This window comes from Pan troglodytes, chromosome 1, assembly GCF_028858775.2.
Source record: "Pan troglodytes isolate AG18354 chromosome 1, NHGRI_mPanTro3-v2.0_pri, whole genome shotgun sequence".
In the NCBI taxonomy this organism is placed as follows: domain Eukaryota; kingdom Metazoa; phylum Chordata; class Mammalia; order Primates; family Hominidae; genus Pan; species Pan troglodytes.
In genome coordinates this window covers 178,305,312-178,330,128 of record NC_072398.2, presented here as the reverse complement: position 1 = coordinate 178,330,128, position 24,817 = coordinate 178,305,312, and the positions used below count along the sequence as shown (strand labels likewise).

The following is a 24,817-nucleotide window of genomic DNA, read 5'->3' as shown; positions in this document are numbered from 1 at the left end:
CTCAGACCATGCCCCTCCTCCATGGGATCCAATTCTACCCCCAGAATCTCCTTAGAGCCTTGCCTTGTTACAGTCTCTTAGGGATTTGCAGTTACAGGCCAAACCTGTCTGGTGGGGCTTAGTCTGGCTTCCTTCCTGTCTGTTGGTGACTCAGCCATTGGTTGATGGATTGACAAGCCTCTGATAAGTCCCAGGAGCACTGCAGGTCGGGGGCTGCTGCCTCCTACCTCAGAGCCCAACAGCTACATAAATAAACTACATAATTTGCAGGGTCCAGTGCAAAGTGAAAATGCAGGGCTCCTTGTTCAACATTGTTAAGAATTTCAAGACAGTGATAGTAGAGGCTTAAACCAGGCATGGGGCCCTTGCAAATGTGCAGGACTCACATCCATGAATCAGCCCTAGCAGCATCCTGTATCTTCAGTTCTTCATCACCTCATCCCACCACCATCCCATCCCACCATGTGCTCATGTGGAGGCTGAGCCTGGGAAGTTCCTGGTACACCAGAGAAACACAGAAAACATTTAGCACCAAGAGAGTTACAGCTCACTTGTGCCCTCAAGTCCATCAATTAACTGTAAGTCTGCCTTGAACCTCACTGGCTATAAGATTCAGGCTGCCCACCGTCTCTCGGGCCCCTTTTGTCAGAGGCAGCCCTCTAGGTTTGGTGGATTAGTGGTACAAACACTAGACTAAGAGTTGGGACCTTCCATTGCCTTCCTGAGGACACTCTCATGTGTCTCTTAGAAACACAAGATTTGATGCTCTCAAATCTTGATACAGAGTTTCACTCTTGTCTCCCAGGCTGGAGTGCAATGGCCTGATCTCCCCTCACTGCAACTTCCGCCTCCCAAGTTCAAGCGATTCTCCTGCCTCAGCCTCCCAAGTAGCTGGGATCACAGGCACCCACCACCATGCCTGGCTAATTTTTGTATTTTTAGTAGAGATGAGGTTTTGCCATGTTGGCCAGGCTGGTCTCGAACTCCTGACCTCAGGTGATCCGCCCACCTCAGCCTCCCAAAGTACTGGGATTACAGGCCTGAGCCACTGCGCCTGGCCTGCAACTTTTTTTTTATTCATTTATTTATTAGAGACAGGGTCTCACTTTGACACCTAGGCTGGAGTGCACTGGCACAACCTCGGCTCACTGCAGCCTTGAACTCCTGGATTCTAATGATTCTAATGATCCTCAGCCTCCCAAGTAACCAGGACTACAAGTGCGCACCACCATGCCTGGCTAATTTCAGTTTCTTTATTTGTTTTTTGTTTGTTTGTTTGGTTGGTTTTTGTTTTTTTGTAAAGATGAAGTCTCACTATGTTGCTCAGGCTGGTCTTGAACTCCTGGGCTCAAGCCATCCTCTTGCCTCAGACTCCCAGCTCCCAAAGTGCTGGGATTGCAGATGTGAGCCACTGCACCCTGCCTTCATTCCTTTAGAAGCTGATGGGATTTGTCTCCTCTGCCCAGGAGTCTTCTGAGGTCTTGAGAGTGCTCTTCTCTCCTCACAGAAGCAGGGTCACTGGCAGAGGGAGCCCAGGCTCCAACCCAGCTCTGCCGCATATTCACTGTGACTTTGGGTAAGTTCTCACTATCTCTGAGCCCCAATTTCCTCACCTGTAAAATGGGTTCCATACTTAGACCTCCCTTACAGGATGTTCCCCACTTCAGGAGGCGCCCTGCACACAGTGGGCAGTTAATGAATGTTGCTGTTATTACACCACCCCAGGGCAGCTTCAAGGTCAAAGCTTGATGCCACTGATGTCTGGAGTCCACTGGGGCCTCCTGGAACCTGATCGGACACCATCATCTTGGGGAGAGTAGGGTCAGCTGCTATTCTTGGAGCTGATGGAACCCAGCCGGGTTTCAAGTTCCCTCAGGGAGCCCTGGCCCAGGCAGCTTGGCTGGTCATGTGAGCAGTGAAGTCTGACCTCAGCAAGTTCTCCTGGACTCTCCGCATGGCCCCAGCTGGAGGGAACTCGGGCACAGAGCGTGCTACAGGGAGTCCATGTCCTCCTGCAGCTGACCTTAGCCTTTTAGCTCCTGTTCATCAGCATCTACTTGGTACCCAAAAGGTCCTCGGGTGCTGTTTGAGGGTCTCCCTGAGACTGCAAAGTGTTTCCAACATCAGGATGTGAGGCAGCCTTGAGTCATATGAAGAGGGTTTAGGAGACAAGCAGGACTAAGTTCTAATCCCGGCTGCAATACTCATTGGTCTGTGAGTCTTTCTGTAAGCCACTTTGGCTGAGCCTCAGTTTCTTTGAAAAACAGTGAGAATGAAAGTTTCCTGAGATGATTAGAGCATCTGGTACAAAGTAGTTGCTCAATAAATGATCAAAATTTAGACTGTAATCTCCTAAATGATAAAGACTCTGTCAAATCCAGCCCTGCATCCCCAGCGCCCAACCTAGGGCCACCCAGCCTAGAGGAAGCCCTCAGTGTTGACCATATGAATAATGAATTATGGAGGGCACTGAATGGAAATGCCTTATCTGGCTCCCATCGTTCAGATTTTGATACTCACTCCACCCAAATCTCATATAGAGTTAGTCCCCTTTGCATCAGCCCTGACAGGCGAGCATCTACTCTCTTCTTGCATATCCCTGTAATAGGAAGTTCACCTCCTCCCAGAGCTTCTCATTCTGCCAAGTAGAAAATGCTTTCTTCCACTCAGATGTCGATGAACTGAGTTCTGTCTCCTAGCAGCTTCCATCCATTGGGCCTAGTTCTGCTCTCTGGACCTGTACAGAACAAGCCTAGTTCTGCTTCCGAAAGATAGCCCTCCAGTGAGTTATTACACAATTTAGAATGTGCCAGGCATCGAGCCAGGCACTGCACTTACTTTATCTCATTAAACCTTTTAACCCTTACACTAACCCTGAAAAGTAAACATTATCCTTACTCTAGAGATGAGGAAAATGAGGCTCATAGAGGAAACATAACACATTTGCAGAGAAGTTATTTAAATCCAGATTCTTTTCCAAAACGCTACCTTTTCAATGCTCAGTTGATCTACTGGAAGATAGCATTTGTCTCTGAGAGTTTCCCTTCCCTTCCCTTTCCTTCAATAAAGATTTATTATGTATCTCATCTGTACCAGATCCTGAGCTAGGCACAGGGAATAGAAATGAGACATAATCTATTAGGACATAATCTATTGGGACAGGCACTTAACAGCCTGTCCCAAACCATGTGAAAAGGACAGAGACAGGCTGGGCATAGTAGTGCCATCATTTTGGGAGGCTGAGGCAGGTGGATCGCTTGAGTTCAGAAGTTTGAGACCAACCTGGGCAACATAGTGAGAACTTGTCTCTGTTTTTAAAAAATCAAATTAAGCCTGGACGAAGTGGCTCATGCCTGTAATCCCAGCACTTTGGGGGGCCAAGGCAGATGGATCACTTCAGGCCAGGAGTTCGAGACCAGCCTGGCCAAGAGGCCAACATGGCAAAAGCCCATCTCTACTAAAAATACAAAAATTAGGCAGGATGCCAGGTGCCTGTAATCCCACCTACTTGGGGGGGCTGAGGCAGGAGAATCGCTTGAACTTGAGAGGCAGAGGTTGCAGTGAGCTGAGATCATGCCATTGCACTCCAGCCTGGGCAACAGAGTGAGACTCTGTCTCAAAAAAAAAAAAAACAAAAAAACCCTAAATTTTAAAAAAGGAAAGAAAGAACTGAGAGAAGCACAAGGACTATCAGAAGACCACGGAACTTGAGGGTCCAGGATGACTTCCTGGAGGAGGTGACATGTGGGCTAAGTTTTAAAGGACTATTAGGAATTGTAAAGAGCTGAAGGTGTGGAAACCAGACTGCAGAGGGTTTGTAGTGACAAGCTAAGGAGCTGCGGCTTTACACCACTTGAGTGGGCTGCCCATTTTAGTATGAGAATTTCCCGTGGTTTTCTTATTTAAAATCCAGATTTTCATTCCGTAGGTCTTGGTGGACCCAGACATCAGCAAAAGCTTGGCTATAAGAAACAGCCTGGGTATTTTGTTGTTACTTTTTCTTTTAAAATATTTAATGGACAAACAAAAAGTGTATATATTCAAGGTATACAGTGTGATGATTTGATATACATTGTGTACTGATTACTATAGTCAAATTAATGAACACATCCATCACCACTTAATTTCTGTGTGTGTGTGTGAGAGAGAGAGAGAGAGAGAGAGATAGGGATATTTTGGGGGTGGGGCAGGTGGTGCAGAGACCACAAGCAGTTCCCTGATGCAAAGATGCCTGAGTTAGGAATAAGATGGGGCTAAATATGGAGGCAGGGATCATCTCATGGGAGTGGGGAGACACATTGGGCAAATAATTTTGGCCTTTCCCCTTTAGACAGTGGGGAGGCCTGATTTATAAACTGTAATACAATCACCATTCCTCAAGCCTGGGGAGGGGCACCAGCTGGGAATAGTTTCCACTCTGGGCCCCCAGCAGGTGCAAGTCTTCTCAGTGACTCTGTGCTCAGGCAGTGGAAAAGGGAAAAAGTAGGGGCAGCCCCCTACTTTTCCCCTGCCCCAGGCATGCCCCCTGCAGCTGTTTTGTGCCATCAGTACCCCTGGAGAGCCTCAACGTCAGCTCCCTGGATATTCAAAGAATGGCAGCAAAGGCAGGCTGTTTTAAAAGCTAGACTCCCTCACAAGGTAACAATACCACTCAGAAAAAAGACAATTATCTAATTGTAAGATTTCATTCCACAAAAGTCTTTTTAAATCAGCATTTATCATTCTACGATAAGAGTTACTATTTACTCCTCCTAACAACCCTACTAGAAGACATTGTTATCCCCACCTGAGAGGTGACAAAATCCGAAAAGAGGGTAGAGTAACTTGTCTAAGGTCACACAGCCAATAAAAAGCAAAACTCAGGTCAGAACCCAGGCTAAGACCTTTAGACCTAAGAACTGAAAATAGTCTGGTACACCCCGCCCCCACCAACCCTAATATAGAATTCACAATAAAAGAGATCTAAACTGCAAAATGAACATAACCCAAAAAAGTCTTCATTCCCCCCACAAAGTGATTACTTGATGCTTTAAAAGAAATGTAGGCCAAGAGCGGTGGCTCACGCCTGTAATCCCAGCACTTTGGGAGGCTGAGGCAGGCAGATCACGAGGTCAGGAGATCGAGACCATCCTGGCTAACACGGTGAAACCCCGTCTCCACTAAAAAAAATACAAAAAATTAGCCAGGCATGGTAGCGGGCGCCTGTAGTCCCAGCTACTCGGGAGGCTGAGGCAGGAGAATGGGAGGCGGAGCTTGCAGCTTGCAGTGAGCCAAGATCGAGCCACTGCACTCCAGCCTGGGTGACAGAGCGAGACTCTGTCTCCAAAAAAAAAAAAAAAAAAGGAATATAACATTACTATTTTTAAATGTATATATTTCTCATTCTTTGTTAGGTGTCCTAAATATACATGCATATTCTGCCTTTGACTAATCCAGAATTGTCCACATCTGTAGGATCTGAAGTCTAGGCATTTTCCCTCTGCCACGCTGCCCTTCATAAAATTTTTCAAGCAACTTCATAAAACAAATAAAAATGCTATTTATTTATAAAATTTAAAAAATCACCCAACAGCTCAGAGTTCTTGTCCCCATCCCCACACCACAGGCTCCAAATCAATATGAATAGCTCCACTGTCCACCTAGATGCCCAAGCTAAACCTGTTTTGGTTTATATTTTTCAACCTCATGCTCAACCCCACCTTCTTCCCACCCCTGCATGGCTCAATTTTGCTTATTCAGCTGTCTGGCCTCTCACCTGTGCTCCCTTCCTTGCTTGACAGGCCTTAGCTCAGGCCCCACCATGTCTCACCTTGACATCTGCAGCCATCTCCTCATTGGTCTTCCTGCCTCCAGTCTTTCCCCCGTGATTCATTTTCTGCACTGGGGATGATCTTTCTAATTTCCAAACCTGATCAAAACCCTTTCGTGACTCTGCATTACCCACAAGATAAAAGCCAAATCTCTATACCCTCAGGTTTTCCCTTCCCTCTCTGGGACTCTTCCTTTCCTTCCTCACAGTACTGAGCACCATACTGTCAGATTTTAGTGAGAGCATTGGCCAGGCAGAGCGGTTCACGCCTGTAATCCCAGCACTTTGGGAGGCAGAGGCAGGCAGATCATCTGAGGTTGGAAGTTCAAGACCAGCCTGGCCAACATAGTGAAATGGTGAAACCCATCTCTACTAAAAAATACAAAAATTAGCTGGACTTGGTGGCCTGTAATCCCAGCTACTCAGGAGCCTGAGGCAGGAGAATCGCTCAAACCCGGGAGGCAGAGGTTGCAGTGAGCCAAGATCGCACCACTGCACTCCAGCCTGGGCAACAGAGTGAGACTGTGTCTCAAAAAAAAAAAAAAAAAAAAAGATTTTAGTGAGAACACAAACCACTAGAGTCAATTATGAACCGTCTTCCCCATTAGACAGACCATCAGGCCAGCTCTGAATGTCCTGTATCCAGCCCAAGCCTAGCGTGGAGGAAAAACGTAGGAAATAGTTGTTAATGATGATCCAATGCCTGCTGTCTAGAAGACACAGTAATGATACTGCTTGCTGTGACCAGAGTCTGAAAAGCCATTTTCAAACCTTGCCTCAAAGGCTGCATTAAAGTGAGAAACTTATCCATGCTGGCTCTTACCAACCTACTGCTTCCCACAGCAGCCTGGGTATGAAATGGCCTTGGACCATTCTGAACAGTAAATTATTATTCTTTGCATTTTAATAACTTTAGGGAAATATAACATTTTGACACAGTTAATGCTCACTCTATTGTTCCCTGCCCCACTAAGTAAGTGACTCAGGAAGGCAAGTACCAGAAGTCCCGGGTAGGAACTCGTCCATAAAAAAAAAAAAAAAGGCTGGGTGTAGGGGCTCACGCCTGTAATCCCAGCACTTTGGGAGGCCGAGACAGGTGTATCGCCTGAGGTCGGGAGTTCGAGACCAGCCTGGCCAACATGGAGAAACCCTGTATCTACTAAAAATACAAAATTAGCCGGGTGTGGTAGCACATGCCTGTAATCCCAGCTACTCAGGAGGCTGAGGCAGGAGAATTGCTTGCACCCGGGAGGCGGAGGTTGTGGTGAGCTGAGATCATGCCATTGCACTCCAGCCTGGGCAACAAGAGTGAAGTTCCATCTCAAAAAAAAAAAAATCCAGTACCTCTGCCACCCAAAAATCAAACTTAGTTCTTCAAAATTACAAAACCCAGCGGGGCAAGTGGCTCATGTCTGTAATCCTAGCATGTTGGGAGGCTGAGGCAGGAGGATCGCTTGAGCCCAGGAGTTTGAGACCAGCCTGGACAACACAGTGAGACCCCGTATCTACAAAAAATATGAAAACTAACTGGGCATGGTGTCACGCACCATGTAGTCCCTAGCTACTCGGGAGACTGAGGTAGGAGGATCACCTGAGCCCAGGAGGTTGAGGCTGCAGTGAGCTATGATTGCACCACTGTACTCCAGCCTAGGTGACAGAGAGAGACCCTATCTCAAAAAGAAAAAAAAAATTACAAAACCTGTTAGTTGAAAAGATATGATTCTTGGCAGGGCACAGTGGCTCATGCCTGTAATCCTAGCACTTTGGGAGGCCAAGGTGGGTGGATCAGCTGAGGTCAGGAGTTAGAGACCAGCCTGATCAACATGGTGAAACCCCATTTCTACTAAAAATACAAAAAATAGCCGGCTGTGGTGGCGCTCGCCTGTAGTCCCAGCTACTCAAGAGGCTGAGGCTGGGGAATCACTTGAACCTGGGAGGTGGAGGTTGCAGTGAGCTGAGATCGCGTCACTGCACTCCAGCCTGGGTGACACCATCTCAAAAAAAAAAAAAAAAAGATATGATTCTTTAAAAAAATGGTTAAATAGCGAGAACACTATTGTGCCAAAGAATGCCCATAGGTGATAAAGAATAGTGAGGGGCGATGGTTTCTTCTGTTTCAAATTGCATTTTATGAGAACATACTAATTTTATAATAAAAAACTTCAAACCTTGCATTTTTTAAAAGTCAATATTTTTTTTTAATTGTGGTAAAACATAAAATTTACCATCTTAACCTCTTTTTTTTTTTTTTTTGAGATGGAGTCTCACTCTGTTGCCTAGGCTGGAGTGCAGTGGTGCAATCTCAGCTCACTGCAACATCCACCTCCCAGGTTCAAGTGATTCTCGTGCCTCAGCCTCCTGAGTCGTTGGGATCACAGGCGCATGCCACCACACCCAGCTAATTTTTGTATCTTTAGTAGAGAGAGGGTTTCACCATGTAAGCCAGGCTGGGTTAACCATTTTTAAACATACAGTTCAGTAGTGTTAAGTATATTCACATTTGCTGTGTAACAATCTCCATTATTTTTTCATCCTACAAATTTGGAACTCTTTACCTATTAAACAACCCATTTTGGCCAGGCATGGTGGCTCACACCTATAATCCCAGAACTTTGGGAGGCCGAAGCGGAAGGATCACTTGAGCTCAGGAGTTTAAGACCAGCCTGGGCAATATGGCAAAACCTCGTCTCTACAAAAAATACAAAAACTAGCTGGGCGTGGTGGTGTGTACCTGTAGTCCCAGCTACTTGGGAAGCTGAGGTGGAAGGATGACCTGAGCCCAGGAGTTAGAGGCTGCAGTGAGCTATGATAGTGCCACTGCACTCCAGCCTAGGCGACAGAGCAAGAGCATATCTCAAAACAAAAACAAAAACAAAAAACTCATTTCCTCCTCACCCCAGGCCCTGGCAGCCACCATTTTACTTTCTGTTTCTGAGTTTATATACAACTCATACCCAAGTTTAGATGCCTCATATACAGCATGTCTTTTTGTGACTGGCTTATACAGCATGCCTTTTTGTGACTCTCTTAGCACGATGTCCTCAAGATTCAGCCATGTTTTGTGGCATGTGTCAGAATTTCCTTCCTTTTCAAGGCTGAATAATATTCCATTGCATGTACATCCCGCCTTTTGTGTATTCATTCATCTGCTGATGGGCATTTGGGTTCCTTCTACCCTTTGGTTACTATGAATAGTGCTGCTAAGAATATGGGTATAGATACCTCTTGGAGACCCTGCTTTCAATTCTTTTGGATATTAATAGTTTGGATACTTGTCCCCCCAAATCTCACGTTGAAATTTAATCCCCAATGTTGGAGGTGGAGCTTGGTGGGAGGTGATTGGATCATGGGGAGGATTTCTCATGAATGGTTTAGGACCCTCCCCTTGGTGCTGTCCTCAGGAGATTTGTGTGTGGTATCTCCCCTTGCTCACTCTCTTGCTCCTGCTCTTGCCTTCTCACCATGTGATACACTGACTCCCCCTGTGCCTTCCACCATGACTGTAAGCTTCTGAGGCCTCACCAGAAGCCAATAGGATGCACAGCACCATGCTTCCTGTATAGCCGGCAGAACCGAGAGCCAATTAAACTTTTCTTTATAAATTACCCAGTCTCAGGTATTTATAGCAATGCAAGAATGGCCTAACACAGATATGTACCCAGAAGTGGAATGGCTGGATCAAACGGCAATTCTGTTTTTCATTTTGGGGGAGCTGCACCAGTTCACAGGGTTCTAATTTCTCTGTATCCTTGACAACACTTACTTTGTTTTGGTGTTTAATAGTAGCCATCCTAATGGGATATGAGGCAATATCATTGTGGTTTTAATAGACTTTATATTTTAGAGCAATTTTAGGTTTACAGCAAAATTGAGAGGGTACAGAGATTTCCCATATAGTTGTTGTCTCCACCATTTTCAACATCTCCCACCAAAGAGGTACATTTGCAGTAATTGATGAACCTACACTGACACATCATTATCACTCAAAGTCCACAGTTTACATTAGGGTTCACTCTTGGTGTTGTACATTTTAGGGGGTTGGACATATGTACAATGACAGGTATTTATCATTATAGTATCATACAGAGTAGTTTTGCTGCCCTAAAAATCTTCTGTGCTCCAATTATTCCTCCCTCCCCTGCCCCACCCACTGCTTTTTACTGTCTCCATAGGTTTGCCTTTTCCAGAATACATCCCAGTGTCATATAGTTGGCATCATTTAACATGAAGCCTTTTCAGACTGGCTTCACTTAGTAGCATTCATTTAAGTTCCTCTGTGACTTTTTATAGCTTGATAACTCATAATTTGTCATAGCTTGATTTAAGCACTGAATAATGTCTACATGCACCACAATTTATTTACCCATTTACCTACTGAAAGACATTTTGGGTTGAGTTTTGGCAATTATAAATAAAGCTGCTATAAACATCCATGTGCTGGTTTTTGTGTGGACATGTTTTCAGTTCCTTCAGGTAAATACTAAAGAGCAAGACTGCTGGATCACATGGTAAGAGCTTGCCTAGTTTTTGTAAGAAACTGCTTAACTGTCTTCCAAAGTGGCTGTGCCATCTTGCGTTCCCACCAGCAAGGAGTAAGAGTTCTGGTTGCTCCAACTTTCCCAGCATTTCATGCTGTCAGTGCTTTGGATTTTGGCCATTCTAATAGTTGTATAGTGGTCTGTTGTTCTAACTTGCATTTTCCTGATGACATGTTATATGGACCATCTTTTCATATGCTTATTTGCCACCTGTCTATCTTCTTTGCTGAGATATGTTAAGGGTTTTGGCCTGTTTTTAATCAGGTTGTTTTCTTACTGTTGAATTTTAAGAGTTCATTGTGGTTTTTGATTTACATTTCCCTAATTAGTGATGTTGAACATATTTTCATGTTTTTTGACCTACAGTTTTGTGTGTGTGCGTGTGTGTTTTTTTGAGACAGAGTCTCACTCTGTTACCTGGCTGGAGTGCAATGGGGTGGTCTTGGCTCACTGCAACCTCCACCTCCTGGGTTCAAGCGATTCTCCTGCCTCAGCCTCCCGAGTAGCTGGGACAACAGGTGCCCACCACCACACCCAGATAATTTTTGTATTTTTAGTAGATACGAGGTTTCACTATGTTGGCCAGGCTGTTCTCGAAATCCTGACCTCGTGATCCGCCTGCCTCGGCCTCCCAAAGTGCTGGGATTGCAAGCGTGAGCCACTGCACCTGGCCTAGTTTTGTTTTTGTTTTTGAGACAGAGTCTTGCTGTATTGCCCAGGCTGGAGTGCAGTGGCACAGTCTCAGTTTACTGCAACCTCTGCCTCCCAGGTTCAAGTGATTCTCCTGCCTCAGCCTCCGAAGTAGCTGGGATTACAGGTATGCATCACCACGCCCAGCTAATTTTTATATTTTTAGTAGAGAAAGGGGTTTCGTCTTGTTGGCCAGGCTGATCTCGAACTCCTGACCTCAAGTGATCCACCTGCCTTGGCCTCCCAAAACGCTAGGATTACAGGCATGAGCCACCACGCCTGGCCTGACCTAGTTTAAGCACACCAAAAGCTACTTTACATTTTAAAAAAGTGAATTTGATGTATTTTGAAATCTCCTCTGTGCACCTGGGGAAGTCCCTGTCCTCTATCAACTTGAGAGGCTGGCTGCTGTGCTCACAAGCCTTCATTTACACAGCAAGCCTTCCTTTCAGGACGGCTGCAAAACGGAAGCCTAAAACAGTAGATGGTGACACAGAATGGTATTGTTACCAGCAGGGAAATGGCAAGCTCGCCCCCTGGTGACAAGCTGGGGAGATAACAGAAAAAGCAAATTTTTTTTTTTTTTTTTTTTTTTTTTGAGACGGAGTCTCACTCTGTCGCCCAGGCTGGAGTGCAGTGGCGCGATCTCAGCTCACTGCAAGCTCCGCCTCCCGGGTTCAAGCAATTCTCCTGCCTCAGCCTCCCCAGTAGCTGGGACTACAGGCGCCTGCCACCACACCCGGCTAATTTTTTGTATTTTTTAGTAGAGACGGGGTTTCCCCGTGTTAGCCAGGATGGTCTTGATCTCCTGATCTCGTGATCCGCCCCCCTTGGCCACCCAAAGTGCTGGGGTTACAGGCGTGAGCCACCGTGCCCGGCCACAAATGTTCTTAAAAGGCACAACCACCACAAAGAACATACTCTCTACGGTACCTGGAATCTGGAAAGAACACTAATTAACACAAACCGTAGGTCACTCAAAATTGTTCATTCACAGGGACAGTTAAAAAGGCTCAGTTCCAGGGGACAAATGTGTCACAAAATCCTTGCTTACAAACTCCTAGCTGAAGCTGCCTTGGGAAGAATCTGCTCCCTCAGCATGATGGGCAGTGCCAGGCGACTACACTGGAGGTGCTAATTTTTAACTGCCAATGTCTCTTCTAGACGATGGCAGGCTGATGTTTCATCTTCTTCAGCAACCCTGAAGCATAACAGCCTTTAAGCTGTATGTTGCACGTCCCTCTTGATCTCTGTGAATTTACTCAAAGATGTGACTCTAAAGGCAAAACGAAGCCCACACCAATGATTATGTAAGTCAGAGGGTGGTAGTTGTGACTATTTAACTGTTCTTAGTTAAGACCTCAATTACGTAAACCAAGATACGTTCTGATTTTCAAGCCATCCTAACCAAAATAATAATGATGAAAATGATGATAGCTGATTCCTTTAGGCCCCGGGGCTGCTAATTTTTCAAACTTCCTGCTATCCTCCCTTCCCTACCACCAATCTCCAGGGCTCTCTAGTTTGCTCCTATTTTTCACAGAGTTGCCAGAGTTTGAAAACTAAGACCCCCATAAACATGGCTATCTTCACAGAACATCCAGATGAAGGAATATTGACTGTAATAAACATTGTACAGAACACCCAGATAAAGGAATATTGACTGAAATAAACATTGTAGGCTATATTCCAGTAGCTGGGGCAATGGATCCATGTAAATGGAGCTACAAATTCAAGTCCCAAGTTTTTTTGCTCCAGCAGGTTGACCTTCAAGGGCTGCATCAGTCTTCAGAAACAGGAGCTGCCAGCCTCAAGCAGTTTGTTGCCTGGGAGGGAGGGTGGACCACATTACCCAAATGTTAAGGGTTGGACACCTTTCTGCTGTTCTTTGTGTAGCTGCTGGGCTCGATTTTTTAGCACCTCGGCCTTGGCCTCATCCTTATCAACACCATCCCCCAGCTTGTACATGCGACTGGCATTGGCACAGGCCCAGATATGACCCAGGTCACAGGCTTTCATGGAGTATTTACATGCCAGGTCCATGTCCTTGGGAAAGCCTGGGGCACCCTGCAGGAACATGGCACTGAGGTTGAAGCAACTGGAAGTATAGCCACCATCACAGGCCCTTGTGTAGTAGTCCCTGGCCTTTCCCAGGTCAGGCTGGCCATCCTCATTAACCTGTCCATCATGTGCCAGGAGGCCAACGTTGTGACATGCTGCTATTGACTTCTTTCCAGGCTTCTCACACGCCATCAAAAAGCACCTGGCGGCAGCTTTCAGGTCCTGGGTGAGACCACCTGAGAGGAAGGAAAGTAGGAAAAAATAAACCCAAGCCAGGGCACAACCTAAATGTCTCAGGCCAAAGTCAGTGAATAATTTTTTTTTTTTTTTTTGGAGAAAGGGTCTTGCTCTGTTAACCAGGCTGGAGTGCACTGGCATGATCACGGCTCACTGCAGCCTCAACCTCCGGCTAAAGCAATCTTCCCATCTCAGCCTCCCCAAGTAGCTGGGACTACAGGCACACACCAACCACTATGCCTGGCTAATTTTTAAATCTTTTTGTAGAGACAGGATCTCACTATGTTGCCTAGGCTAGTCTTAAACTCTGGGACTCAAGCAATTCTCCCACCTTGGCCTCCCAAAGTGCTGGAATTACAGGCGTGAGCCACCACACCTGGCCAACAATTCCTGAATAAAGTTTAAGGCTGAGCACAGTGGCTCACACCTGTAATCCTAGCACTTTGTGCAGGATGATTGCTTGAGGCCAGGAATTCGAGATCAACCTGGGCGACAGAGCAAGACTTTACCTCAAAAAGAAAAAAAAATGTCCATACTATGAGCTCAGGCAGCATGAAAGGTAGCCTGGCATAGTGCACAGACCTCCTAGCTTTCTCAGCCGTAGAATCTTTTATTCAGATGATACCTTATGAGGAAACTCAAACGGGTAAAGGAGGTGAAAATTGGGAATGATAATAATATCTACCTCATGGGGTTACAGTGAGAACATGGCATATGACAAGCACTTAATTGTTTATTAATTTAAACATACAGTGGGCCCTCCATATCCATGGGTTCAACCAACCACACATCAAAAATATTAGGGAAAAAATAACAATACAATTAAAAAATACAAAATATATAAAATAGAACAATTATTTACTCAGTATTTACATTGTATTAGATAGTCTAAGTCAAGATTGTCCAACCCATGGGCCTGGGATGGCTTTGAAAGCAGCTTAACACAAATTCATAAACTTTCTTAAAACATTTTGAAATTATTATTATTATTATTATTATTTTTTGAGATGGAGTCTTGCTCTGTCGCCCAGGCTGGAGTGCAGTGGCGTGCATCTTGGCTCACTGCAACCTCTGCCTCCAGGGTTCAAGCGATTCTCCTGCCTCAGCCTCCCAAAATGCTGGGATTACAGGTGCATGCCACCACGCCAGGCTAATTTTTGTGTTTTCAGTAGAGACGGGGTTTCACCATGTTGGTCAGGCTAGTCTTGAACTCCTGACCTCGTGATCCGCCCGCCTCAGCCTCCCAAAATGCTGGGATTACAGGCGCGAGCCACTTCACCTGGCCTATGAGTTTTTTTTGTGATTTTTTTTTTAAGCTCATCAGCTATCGTTACTGTATTTTATATATGGCCCAAGACAATTCTTCTTCCAATGTGGCCCAGGGAAGCAAAAAGATTGAACACCCCTGTTCTAAGTAATTGATTTAAAATACACAGGAGGCCAGGCGCGGTGACTCACACCTGTAATCCCAGCACTTTGGGAGGCCGAGGTGGGCGGATCACCTGAGATCAGGAGGCTCAAGACCAGCCTGGCCAACATGGTAAAACCCCATTTCTACAAAGATACAAAAATTAGGCTGGGCGCAGTGGCTTACGCCTGTAATCCCAGCACTTTGGGAGGCCGAGGCGGGTGGATCACGAGGTCAGGAGTTCGAGACCAGCCTGGCCAACATGGTGAAACCCCGTCTCTACTAAAAATACAAAAAAATGAGCTGGGTATGGTGGCAGGGGCCTGTAATGCCAGCTACTCGGGAAGCTGAGGCAGAAGAATGGCATGAACCCCAGAAGTGGAGCTTGCAGTGAGCGGAGATCGCGCCATTGCACTCCAGCCTAGATGACAGAGCATAACTCTGTCTCAAAAAAAAAAAAAGAAAAAAAAAAAAGATGATTTTAAGTGTAAAAAGAGCATGGGCCGGGCGCGGTGGCTCACGCCTGTAATCCCAGCACTTTGGGAGGCCGAGGCGGGCGGATCACGAGGTCAGGAGATCGAGACCATCCTAGGTAACACGGTGAAACCCCGTCTCTACTAAAAATAGAAAAAATTAGCCGGGCGTGGTGGCGGGCGCCTGTAGTCCCAGCTACTCGGGAGGCTGAGGCAGGAGAATGGCGTGAACCCAGGAGGCGGAGCTTGCAGTGAGCTGAGATCGGGCCACTGCACTCCAGCCTGGGCGAAAGAGCAAGACTCCGTCTCAAAAAAAAAAAAAAAAAAAAGAGCATGGAGGAAAAGTATAGTGCAAGGCAGGCAAGCAAGCAGGGACCAGATCATGCAGGGTCACATTAAGGACCCCTGAATCTTAAAAACAATGGGAAATCACTAACAAATAATTTTAAGTAGAAGTGGTGGCAGGGCTCACTTTTTTTAGTTGTTTGTGTGTGTGCAAAACTTCAAATCTCCATGTACCATTACTCAATCTCAAAAAATATAAACATTTTAACATTATTCTTTTAAGTAACCATTCCAAATCCACCTAGAAATAACCATCATTATCATTAAGTGAACACCATTCCAGTCATCTTTGTAGCATGTGTTCAGATTAAATGCTGGCTGGTTGAATGGATACTAGATAGAAGTGTTTGGAAAAATTGGATCACAGATGCTACTTGTAAGTAAAAAATTTAACTTTGATTTTACTTGAATTTATCAGAAGAAAACCAAACTGAAGTGAAACTAAGGAAACTGCTGACCTACAAATTAATATTTCTAGCCCATAGTGACATTTCCTAAATGAGCCACTAGGGCTATCAAGAGTTTAGAAAAAATATTAAAAGGTTAGAATCATTTTTATTTTCATTTATTTACATTTATTTATTTATTTATTTAGAGACAGAGTCTTGCTCTGTGGCCGAGGCTGGAGTGCAGTGAAGCAATCTCGGCTCACTGCAGCCTCCACCTCCTGGGCTCAAGTGAGCCACTGCACCTGGCCTAAAATTTAGTTTAAAAAATTAAAATGGGGCCGGGCACGGTGGCTCACACCTGTAATCCCAGCATTTTGGGAGGCTGAGGCGGGTGGATCGTTTGAGGTTAGTTCAAGACCAGCCTGGCTAACATGGCGAAACCCCATCTCTACTAAAAATACAAAAATTAGCTGGGTGGTAGTGGCACACGCCCCTGTAATCCCAGCTACTCGGAAGGTTGAGGCAGGAGAATCACTTGAGCCAGGGGGTTGTGGTGAGCCGAGATCATGCCACTGCACACCAGCCTGGGCGACAGAGTGGGACCCTGTCTCGGGACCCTGTCTCAAAAAAAAAAAACAGACATCCTTGGCCAGGTGCAGTGGCTCACACCTTACCCTAGCACTTTGAGAGGCCAAGGTGCAAGGATTGCTTGAGGCCAGGAGTTTGAGACCAGCCTGATAACATAGTGAGATCCTGTCTCTACAAAAAATAAAAAATTAGCTAAGCATGGGGGCACGTGCCTATAGTTCCAGCCACTGGGGAGGCTGAGGCAGGAGGATTGCCTGAGCCCAGGAGCTCAAGGCTGCAGTGAGTTATGATTTTATCACTGCACTCCAGTCTGAGAAACAGAACAAGATCCTGTCAAAAAAAAAAAAAAAAAAAGCTGCCTGTCAAAGGTCCTATTACTTATTTGTGTGTGTGTGTGTTTTTTGTTTTTTTTTTTTGTGAGACAGAGTCTTGCTCTGTTGCCCAGGCTGGAGTGCAGTGGCGCGATCTCAGCTCACTGCAACCTCTGCCTCCAGGGTTCAAGTGATTCTCCTGCCTCAGCCTCCTGAGTAGCTGGGATTACAGGTGCGCGCCACCACACCCAGCTAATTTTTTTTTGTATTTTTAGTAGAGACGGGGTTTCACCATGTTGGTCAGGCTGGTCTTGAACTCCTGACCTCGTGATCCACCCGCCTTGGCCTCCCAAAGTGCTGGGATTACAGGCATGAGCCACCGCGCCTGGCCTGTGGTGGTTTTAAATATGTCCATAAGTTCTTTAATATTCCTTCCTCTTCAAGAAGTGGAATTTAAGTCCTTCCCCTTAGTGTAGGCTACATCTAATAAATATGTGATAGAAATGAAAAGTGTGTGACTTCCAAAGATAGGTCATAGAAGACACTGTGGATTCTATCTTGTTGTCTCCTTTAAATTACTCACTCTGGGGGAACCCAGACGCCATGTCATGAGGACACTCAAGCAGCCCATGGAGAGAACCATGTCATGACGATCTGAGCTCTCCCAATAACAGCTGGTAAGGAACTAGAGGCCTCTGCTACCAGCCATCAGAGTGAGTCATCTTAGAATTGGAAACTCCAACTTCAGTCAAGCCTTCCAATGTCTCCAGCCCTGGCTCCCTGGCCAATGTCTTGACTATAACCTCATGAGATACCCTGAGGTACCCCCACTAAACCACTCCCAAATTCTTGACCCACAGAAACTATTGAGGTGAACAAAAATAACTATTTCGTTATTTAGCCATAGATAATGTAAACACTATGCCAGTGATAACTACAATTAGAGTACAAGGAGAAAAGACAGAAGGAAGACAATAATTACTGACCCCTTACTCTGTGCCAAGCACATGCTGATGCCTTTTCCTATGCTGTCCTACTTAATCCTCACGACCCTTACAAAGCAAGTACTATTTCCCTCCAATTTACAGGTGATGTAACTGAGGCACAGAGTCGAAGTGATTGGCTCAAGGTCCCACTACTTGCAAATAGCATTCCCTAAGGTTTACCTAACTTGAAAGGCTGTGTTCTCCCCCCCATCACTCTGCTGAACTCCTACCTCTCCATCTTCCTACAATGCACTTTCCCAATGCCTGCGAGACCCTTCTGCAAGAGCTTATCATGGGGCTCAGGTGTGAGGCCAGCACTGCTATCAATGACAAGGACCCAAAAGGCAGGCCCTCCTTACCTTTTCCAGTCACATAGTAGGCCCCCAGTTTGTAGCAGCTATCACTGTGCTGGTTCTCTTCACAGTTAAACTTCAACACCTTGGCAGCCTCATCAAAATTCTTCCGGATCCCTTCCAAATAGTCCACCAGCCGATAGCAACCTGCGAGAAGAGGGCAAGGGCTGTTCTTCATGTCTGGGGCTGCTGCTCGCAGTGGGGACTTGGGGGTAGGGGGTGCCCAGGTGTGGCAGGCCAGGTGATGTCTTTTAAGACAGCCCCTGTCCTCCTGATGTGTGGCAAGTTGGCCTTACCACAAAGAATGTAGGTGGTGTTTAGCCATTCCTACAAATGGCATTGTCTCCCCACAGCCATGGACTGAGCAATGCATGGCTTGGGGAGACCTCAGCCCCTGCATTGGCTCCACCACTCACCAGCCCTTCTGCTCCCTGTCAGCCACGCCCAAGTATCCACTGACTTCCATGATTGAAACTTTGCTAGTTTTGGAATCTCTCATGAAGTTAAATGGTAAAAACAGTGAAAACCTAAAAGGCTCATAGGCTAGTCTTTGTAGCAGCAAGAAAAGGGTGCTGGGCCAGGCTCGGTAGCTCATGCCTGTAATCCCAGCACTTGGGGAGGCTGAGGCAGGAGGATCACTTGAGGTCTGGAGTCCGAGACCAGCCTGGACAGGGTAAAACCCTGTCTCTACTAAAAATGCAAAAAAATTAGCCAGGAGTGGAAAAATATAAAAAAATTAGCCAGGTGTGGTGGCGCACACCTGTAATCCCAGCTACCTGGGAGGCTAAGGCAGGAGAATCGCTTGAACCCAGGGGGCGAAGGTTGCGGCGAGCCGAGATCACGCCACTGCACTCCAGCCTGGGTGACAGAACGAGACTCTGTCCTAAAAAAAAAAAAAAAAGAAAGAAAGAAAAAGAAAAGGGTGCTGTAATGACTATAGCTTACTCCTCAGCCAGGGTAGGAACATGAAAGCCAAAGAGAAAGAGTAGAGGCGGCAGCTTCTATGGAAATAGGCTCTACTTCCTTGGCAGTCTCCCAGTCCCAGTAAACCTCTTTCCTTAATCTCTCTCCCCTCTTCTTCACCCCCAGTGACAACATATATCTCTCATTCATTTTCGTTCAACAAATATTTGAGCATCTCTATGCATCTATGTACCAGACATGGTTCTAGATGCTGAGAATATACTCATTTGCCCTCCTAAAATTTACATTCTAGGGGAGGAAATACAATAAGTAAATAAATGAACAAAATTTATTCAAACAGTAATAAATGTTATGATTATAACAACTCAGAAACAGGAAGTGAAATACTGCATGTCCTCACTTATAAGTGGGAGCTGAATACTGTGTACACATGGACATAGGGAGTGTGGAATAATAGACACTGGAGATTGGGAAGGGTGGGAGGATGGTGAGGGATAAAAAATTACCTAACGGGTACAAGTGCATTATTTGGGTGATGATTGGTTACATTAAAAGCCCAGACTTCCCCAGCAATTTGGGAGGCAGAGGCAGGCAGATCACCTGAGGTCGGGAGTTCTAGACCAGCCTGACCAACATTGAGAAACCTCGTCTCTACTAAAAATACGAAAATATTAGCTGGGCATGGTGGCGCATGCCTATAATCCCAGCTACTCGGGAGGCTGAGGCAGAGAATCACTTCAACTCGGGAGGCGGAGACTGCGGTGAGCCGAGATGGCGCCATTGCGCTCCAGCCTGGGCAACAAGAGCAAAACTCCATCTCAAAAAAAAAAAAAAAAAAAAAAAAGCCCAGACTTCACAACCAGGCAATATATCCATGTAACAAAACTGCACTTGTACTCCTTAAATTTATACAAATAAATAAATAAATGCTATGACTGAAATAAAACAGGATAACTGTTTGCTGTCAACTTTGGGTGAATGGCTAACAAAGACTGAGCCACTGGGGAGGGGCTCACCAAGGACTGTGACCTCAATAACAAGAAAGCACTAGCTATTTAAAGACAATGAAATGGGAGTGGGGCAGGGATTTGGAAAAAATTTAAAAATAAAAAATAAAAAATGAAATTAAAAGACAGTAAAATGGGCAGGGGCACAAAGTCCTGGCACAAGGAACAGTAAATACAAAGACCTGAAAGAGAGAATAAGTTTGGCACGAATAAGGTACAACATGGCTGAACCAAGGAGGAGGGTCAGGAAATGAAGAAGGAAGGTAGGGACCAGACCACAGGCCTTGTGAAACATAGGATGGAGTTATGATTTTTTCCAACTGAAACAGTAAACCACTGGAGGGTTTTAAGAAAATAAGTAATATGATTCAGGCCAGGTGTGGTGGCTCATGCCTGTAATCCCAGCACTTTGGGAGGCCAAGGCGGGTAGATCACTCGAGGTCAGGAGCTCTAGACCAGCCTGGCTAACATGGTGAAATCCCGTCTCTACTAAAAATACAAAAATTAGCCAGGCTTGGTGGTGCACGCTTGTAATTCCAGCTACTTGGGAGGCTGAGGCAGGAGAATCACTTGAACCCAGAGGCAGAGGTTGCAGTGAGCTGATATCGTGCCACTGTACTCAAGCCTGGGCAACAGAGCAAGACTCAGCCTCAGGGGGAAAAAAAAAAAAAAGCCAGGTGTGGTGGAACACGCCTGTAATCCCAGCTACCTGGGAGGCTGGGGCAGGAGAAGTACTTGAACCTGGGAGGCAGAGGTTGCAGTGAGCTGAGATTGCACCACTGCACTCCAGCCTGGGTGACAGAGTAATACCCTGTCTCAGAAAACAAACAACCAAAAAGCCACCAAAACCAAACAAACAACCCCACCCCCAACAAAAACGTTACTCTGGTATATATGTTCATATATGCCTGAGTATGGAGGAATTTAATTATGTGAGGGTATATAATTGGGCATTGATAACAAATAGGTTATTTTAAAATCTAACAAAATTTAAATTAAAATATCAGTTTATCTGCGAGTAGAAATGGATTTTAAGGGAGTAAAGTGCAAAGAGAGGGACAGGTTAGAAGGCGACTTCAGTTATCCAGGTAAGAAAGTGTGACATGCAAGGAACTACTACACCAGTTGCTACGGTAACTGTAGCCTCTTCTCAGGTCTCGTAAAGTGCTGCAGCCAGTCCTTTTGATATATCCACCCTTCCCAATTCCAAGAACTTGCTTCTCAGACATGTTTTGCTCTCCACTGCCTACAGAGCAAAGTCTATATTCCTTACCCTGGCATTCAAGCCCTGACATACTGTGGGCCAGACTCCCGCTTCAAACGTACTACATCCTGACTTCAACCTTCCAAAAGATAGCACTTTCTTCTCCCACCCTCTCCTCCATTTAATCAACACTTGCCCAGCCCTCCAGACCTCCCCTCAAAGTCTTCCCTAACCACCCTGTTACTTAGTGACCCCAATTCCTCTAAGTTCTTTCTATACTTAGGACATGGACCAGCTCTCAAAGAACAACCCCAGGTTCTTTTTTTTTTTTTTTTGAGACGTTGTTTCACTCTTGTTGCCCAGGCTGGAGTGTGATGGCGCGATCTCGGCTCACTGCAACCTCCGCCTCCCAGGTTCAAGCCATTCTCCTGTCTCAGCCTCCCGAGTAGCTGGGATTACAGGCGCATGCCACCACGTCCGGCTAATTTTTGTATTTTTAGTAGAGACAGTTTAATCATATTGGTCAGGCTGGTCTTGAACTCCTGTCCTCAGGTGATCTGCCCACCTCAGCCTCCCAAAGTGCTGGGATTACAGGCGTGAGCCACTGTGCCCGGCCCAACCCCAGGTTCTTTTTAAGCCATCATACTGCAGAGCAACTCTGTGTCATGACTATGTTATGATATGTATATGGTTGTGTTATGGTCTATGTTACGGATTAGCCTCAAGGAATAGCTATGTCATTTCTGCAAACTAAACTGACTAAACTGCAAGCTATTAGAAGGTAGGGCCAGTGCCACTTTTTTTCTTTTCTTTTTTTTTTTTAGTAGCGACAGGGTTTCATCATATTGCCCAGGCTGGTCTTGAACTCCTGGCCTCAAGTGATCCTCCCGCCTCACCTCAGCCTCCCAAAGAGCTGGGATTACAGGCTTGTGCCACCACACCAGTCCTTTATTTGAAAGAAAAAAAAAAAGGCTGGGCACGGTGGCTCACACCTGTAATCCCAGCACTTTGAGAGGCCAAGGCAGATGGATTGCTTGAGGTCAGGAGTTCGAGACCAGCCTGGCCAACATAGTGAAACCCTGTCTCTACGAAAATACAAAAATTAGCCAGGCGTGGTGGTGGGTGCCTGTAATCCCAGCTACTCGGGAGGCTGAGGCAGGAGAATTGCTTTAACCCAGGAGGCAGAGGTTGCAGTGAGCTGAGATCGAGCCACTGTACTCCAGCCTGGGTGACAGAGTGAGACTCAGTCTCAAAAAAACAAAAAAATTAAAAAGTAGGCAGCGCGCAGTGGTTCATGCCTGTAATCAAAGGCGGGAGGATCACTTGAGCCCAGGAGTTGCGACCAGCCTGGACAACGTAGTGACATACTATCTCAAAAAAGAAAGAAAATACAAAAAATAAAAATAAAGCAAGAAGAAGAAAACCACCCAAAGGTATTAGCTGCTCTGGGTGGACCCCTCTGGTCGCCACCATCCACCTATACTCTTAAGTCAATTCAATGTTCACACAACACACGGGACACATTTGTGATTCAGGGCGTCTTCGCCAGCTGTTACCTATGGTAAGAACTGCATGGTTCACTCCCTTACCTTCTTCAAGGCTTTATTCAATTGCCACTTTCTCAGTGATCTTCCCTGATCACTCAATTTAAAACTGCCCTCCTGCCCTCCTGATACCCTTCACCCAGTCTTTTTTCCACGGCACTTACTACTTTCTTTTTATTTTATTTATTTATTTTTTGAGACGGAGTCTCGCTCTGTCGCCCAGGCTGGAGTGCAGTGGCGCGATCTCTGCTCACTGCAAGCTCCATCTCCCGGGTTCACGCCACTCTCCTGCCTCAGCCTCCCGAGTAGCTGGGAATACAAGCGCCTGCCACCACGCCCGGCTAATTTTTTGTATTTTTAGTAGAGACAGGGTTTCACCGTGTTAGCCAGGATGGTTTCGATCTCCTGACCTCGTGATCCACCCGCCTCAGCCTCCCAAAGTGCTGGGATTATAGGCGTGAGCCACGGCTCCCGGCCGGTACTTACTACTTTCGAACACGATTTCATAAATTACCTGAGGCTTATTGCCCGACTCCCCGCACTAGCTTGGAAGCTCCACGAGGGCAGGGAGTTTCATCTGTTCACCGATGGATCCCCAGTCCCTAACCCAAAAGCCCCAGCACGTCTCTTCCTACCCGCCCCGGCCTCCTGGCTCGGTCTTCCCGGGACACATCGCCCTTCCCAACACACGCGGTCACCGCGATCCACAGACCCCGACCCCCGCCCGCCACATGATTCCTTCTCCAGCCTCTCAGAGGTCGCAGACCAGACCTCTCCGGGCACGTCCCTCCCCGACGCGTCGCCGGGCTGCGCTGGAGCCGCTCACCGTCCGGGTCCTTCTCGTGGTAGCAGTGGTAGTTGCACTCCACCTCCATGTTCTCCAAAAAGGACTTGACCTGCTCCTCATCCTGGAAGTCCACCATGCCGGCCATGGTTCGCGCTGGCCCAAAGACGGTCACGTGAGCCGGCGGAGGGGGCGGAGCGGGGCGTGGGGCTGTCGCCATCCGCGGCGCTCTCCCGGGATCCCGGGGCGAGCCAAGCGAGCCTGCGCTTCCCAGCAGCCACCGCGCCGTTAAGGGCGCTGGCAGCCACGCTTCCAGGGCTAACCGCCTTCCTGAAACTGGGGGCGGTCTCTCTGCAGCACCTTATCTATGCTCGCTTTGTAGCCTTAGTGATTTTCCACCTGCAGTCATTTATCTATGTATAATCCCTAAGCGCCTACTGTGTGCCTCACCAGTGCATTGTTCTAGGGATATGACAGCTAGGAGTATGGTCCCTGCCTTCAAAGAACTTGGAGTTCAATAGGAAGACATTCGCTTATCCATTCAGCAAGCATTTAGAGGAGCTTCTATATGTGCCAGGTGTAGCTGGACAAAGTGCAGTGAGCAGTCTGATTCATCTCTCTTCTTCCCAGACCTGTCTTGGCCACCAACATGAATTACCTAAGCAATGAATGGCTATGGGAGATGTTGACTGGAACACAGTAGCAGTGAAGGGTGTAGCAACGTCACTGTTATAACACCTAGTACTCAAACAGTGCTGAACTTTGTTCCAGGCTCTAAATGCTTTATATGAATTAACTCATTTAATTCTCATTATATATCATGTCACTGTAAACACACTCACAGTGACACTATGGGTAGGTATTATTATTATCCCCATTCTACAGATAAGAAAACTAAAGTACAGAGAAATTAAGTAATTTGTCCAAGGTCACACAGTAAGTGAGGGAGTTGGTATGCAATAATAATTTTTTTTAAAAAAATAAAAGAATGAATGAGGCCGGGCGCGGTGGTTCACGCCTGTAATCCCAGCACTTTGGGAGGCCGAGGTGGGTGGATCACCTGAGGTCAAGAGTTCGAGACCAGCCTTGCCAACCTGGTGAAACTCTGTCTCTACTAACAATACAAAATTAGCAGGGGTCTCTACTAAAAATACAAAATTACAGGG

General features: G+C 46.4%; 1 protein-coding gene across 1 annotated transcript; it reads right to left on the bottom strand.

Moving 5' to 3' along the window:
- Positions 1–11,501: 11,501 nt before the first annotated feature.
- COA7 (cytochrome c oxidase assembly factor 7) lies at positions 11,502–23,839 on the bottom strand. The gene is made up of 3 exons (NM_001242594.3): positions 23,694–23,839; positions 18,195–18,335; positions 11,502–13,334 (listed from the first exon to the last, which is right to left on the bottom strand). Exons 1-3 carry the CDS (start codon positions 23,797–23,799, stop codon positions 12,886–12,888), a joined length of 696 nt encoding a protein of 231 aa, NP_001229523.1. The 5' UTR covers positions 23,800–23,839; the 3' UTR covers positions 11,502–12,885.
- Positions 23,840–24,817: the final 978 nt, after the last annotated feature.